The sequence below is a fragment of the Corapipo altera genome, unplaced genomic scaffold, assembly GCF_003945725.1.
Source record: "Corapipo altera isolate COAL_440 unplaced genomic scaffold, ASM394572v1 60891, whole genome shotgun sequence".
Classification (NCBI taxonomy): domain Eukaryota; kingdom Metazoa; phylum Chordata; class Aves; order Passeriformes; family Pipridae; genus Corapipo; species Corapipo altera.
The window spans coordinates 1-2,930 of record NW_020885384.1 but is presented as its reverse complement, the minus strand read 5'-3'; the positions used below and the strand labels follow the sequence as shown (position 1 = coordinate 2,930).

Genomic DNA, 2,930 nt, shown 5'->3' with positions numbered 1-2,930 from the left:
CAGAGTCACCAGGGCTTGCATGGGGTCACTTGGGCTTCCCTGGGCCATCTGGGCTTATATGGGGCCATCTGGGCTTATATGGGGTCATCTGGGCTTCCATGGGCCATCTGGACTTCCACAGGGTCATCTGGGCTTGCATGGGATCACTTGGGCTTCCATGGGGTCACTTGGGCTTGCCCAGGGCCAACTGACCTGGGGTCACCTGGGCTTGTGTGGGGCCACTTGAGTTTGCACAGAGCTGTGGGTCACCCCCATCCTCCCCCATTGGTGACATCCCCTCTGTGTCCCCTACCTGGTGCTTGGCTGGGAGGGTCCCCCCGCGCTTGTACCAGGTGACAGTGGCCTGGGCGGGGCTGGCGATGACACAGTTGAGGTCCAGGGTCTGTCCCTCGGTCACGGGGGACGACAGGGATGACGACTCGATGCGCAGGGGGGTCGTGCTGCCCGGGGCTGGGGACCGAGAAGGGTTAGAGATTGCATCCACCACCACATGTGACCCTCTAAGGGACACTGGGAGTCTGGGAATCCGGGATGGGCACGCATAGGAATGTCTTCTCCAGGGATTGATTCATCCCAGATCCCAGGACACCGCGGGGCAGTGACACCCACCCATGGGTAACCTCCCATGTCCCCTGCCCCCACTCACGGTAGGCGCTGGCCCCACTGGGCTGGATGGTCACCATGATGGAGGTCTCCCTGGTGGTGGCCCCGCTGGTCACCCGGCACACGTACTCGCCCGAGTCGGCCGCCGTCACCTGCAGCAGCCGCAGCCGGGAGCCAGAAACCTGTGGGGAGGGGACACGGGGGTCACTGGGGCCACCTGGGCTTCCACGGGGTTGCTGGGGCTTGTATGGGGCCATTTCAGCTTCCACGGGGCCATGTGGGCTTAAATGGGCCACCAGGACTCACATGGACCACCAGAGCTTGAATGGGGACACCTGACCTTGCACGGGCTGCTTGGACTCCCGTGGGCTTCATGTACAACACAACCTTGTATGTGCCACCAGGGCTTGCAAGGGGTCACTTGGACTTGCCCAGGGCCACCTGACCTTGCATGGGCCTCCAGGGCTTGGGTGGAGCTTCCTGATCTTGGATGGGGTCACTTGGACTTGCCCAGGGCCACCTGGACTTGCATGGAGTTGTGGGTCAACCTTATTCACCCCCTCGGTGACATCCCCCTCCAGGTCCCCTACCTGGTGCTTGGCTGGGAGGGTCCCCCCGCGCTTGTACCAGGTGACAGTGGCCTGGGCAGGGCCACTGGCGATGACGCAGTTGAGGTCCAGGGTCTGTCCCTCGACCACGGTGGAGGACGGGGAGTCGATGCGCAGGGGGGTGGTGTTGCCTGGGGCTGGGGACCGAGACAGGAGGGTGACACTGGTGACACCAATGACCATGGCAGGGCACGTGAGCCATGGCTCAGTGCTGAGGCACACGGGGCTCCCTGCTGGCACTGCCTCCCCCCTGTTGTCCCCACTCACGGTAGGCGCTGGCCCCACTGGGCTGGATGGTCACCATGACCGCGCTCTCCCTGGTGGTGGCCCCGCTGGTCACCCGGCACACGTACTCGCCCGAGTCGGCCGCTGTCACCTGCAGCAGCCGCAGCCGGGAGCCAGAAACCTGCGGGGAGGGGACACGGGGGTCACCTGGGATTGCACAACCCTTGGAGGGGCAGAGCTGGGTGCTGCCACCACATAGTCCCCTCTTGGTGACACCCCCTTCATGTCTCCTACCTGGTGCTTAGCCGGGAGGGTCCCCCTGCGCTTGTACCAGGTGACAGTGGCCTGTCCCTGCCCAGCCACCACGCAGTTGAGGTCCAGGGTCTGTCCCTCAGCCACGGTGGATGAGGATGCCTCGATCCGCACAGGGACACCCGAAGCTGGGGGTCCTGCGGGGGAGGACAGAGCTGTGACCACCCGTTGGGGACCAGCATGTCCCCCGCGGTGCCACCAGGCCTGGTCTCACCGTAGGACGAGCCGGCCGCGGCCACGACAGTGACGGTGACAGAGGCCTCGCGGACGGTGGTGCCCAGGCTCGCCCGGCACACGTATTCCCCTGAGTCAGCCGCTGTGACGTGGGGCACCCGGAGCCGGGACCCTGAGACCTGTGGTTGGGGACACGCACTAACTAGTGTCACACAGCAGGGGACAGGGCAAGATTTGGGGCACTGCCCACCCTGATGTGCCCCACCTGGTGCCCGGCGGGCAGGGAGCCCCCGCGCTTGTACCACACCACGGTGGCAGAACCGGGCCCTGCCACCACACAGTCCAGGTCCAGGGTCTGCCCCTCGGTGACAGATGGGGACGAGGACTCGATGCGGACGGGCGGCGCCGTCCCTGTGGGGAGCAAACCAGGGCACACGGGTGGGTTGTCGTCCCCAAAACCAACCCCAAACCCCTCCGGCGTCCCCCACCTGCCTCACCTGGCACCACAGCCACCTCGATGGCGGCGCGGGCCGTGCCGGCGGCGCTGGTGCCCACGCACAGGTAGACTCCGCCGTCGGCCGCCGTCACGGTGGGGATGACCAGCGTGGCGATGTCACCATGCTCGGCGCGCGACTGCGGCACCAGGACCGGTGTGAGTGGCACCCATGGTGCACCCACATCCCCCCCCAGCATCCCAGGGTGCCGTGCCCTGCTCACCTGAGGCGGCAGGGTGCCCCCCTGCTTCTCCCAGGTGATGGTGGCGGTGGGGGACCCCGAGACCCGGCAGTAGAGCCGCACCGTGGAGCCCTCCTGCACCTCCGTCCGCTCCGGGCTCACCTGCACCTGGGGAGTGCCGGCGGCTGCGGGAACGGGGGGATCAGGGGGCTGCTGGGGGGAGGGAGAGGGGAGCATCGGGGGATGGGGACAATGGGGGTGACATGAGCAAGGCAGACAATGAGGACGATGGGGACAATGGGATAGTGGGGGTGATGGGGACAGCGGGGGTGA

The 2,930-nt window shown here is 66.5% G+C and overlaps 1 protein-coding gene across 1 annotated transcript in view; it reads right to left on the bottom strand.

Moving 5' to 3' along the window:
• LOC113940451 (basement membrane-specific heparan sulfate proteoglycan core protein-like) overlaps positions 1-2,782 on the bottom strand; it is a gene marked incomplete at both ends in the record, with an annotated part of 16,544 nt that extends 13,762 nt beyond the window's left edge. Inside the window, 9 exon segments of the mRNA XM_027631597.1 lie at positions 293-450; positions 647-785; positions 1,194-1,348; positions 1,479-1,617; positions 1,731-1,885; positions 1,963-2,101; positions 2,188-2,333; positions 2,420-2,555; positions 2,640-2,782. Of these exon segments, the coding sequence (XP_027487398.1) occupies positions 293-450; positions 647-785; positions 1,194-1,348; positions 1,479-1,617; positions 1,731-1,885; positions 1,963-2,101; positions 2,188-2,333; positions 2,420-2,555; positions 2,640-2,782 (1,310 nt within the window).
• Positions 2,783-2,930: the final 148 nt, after the last annotated feature.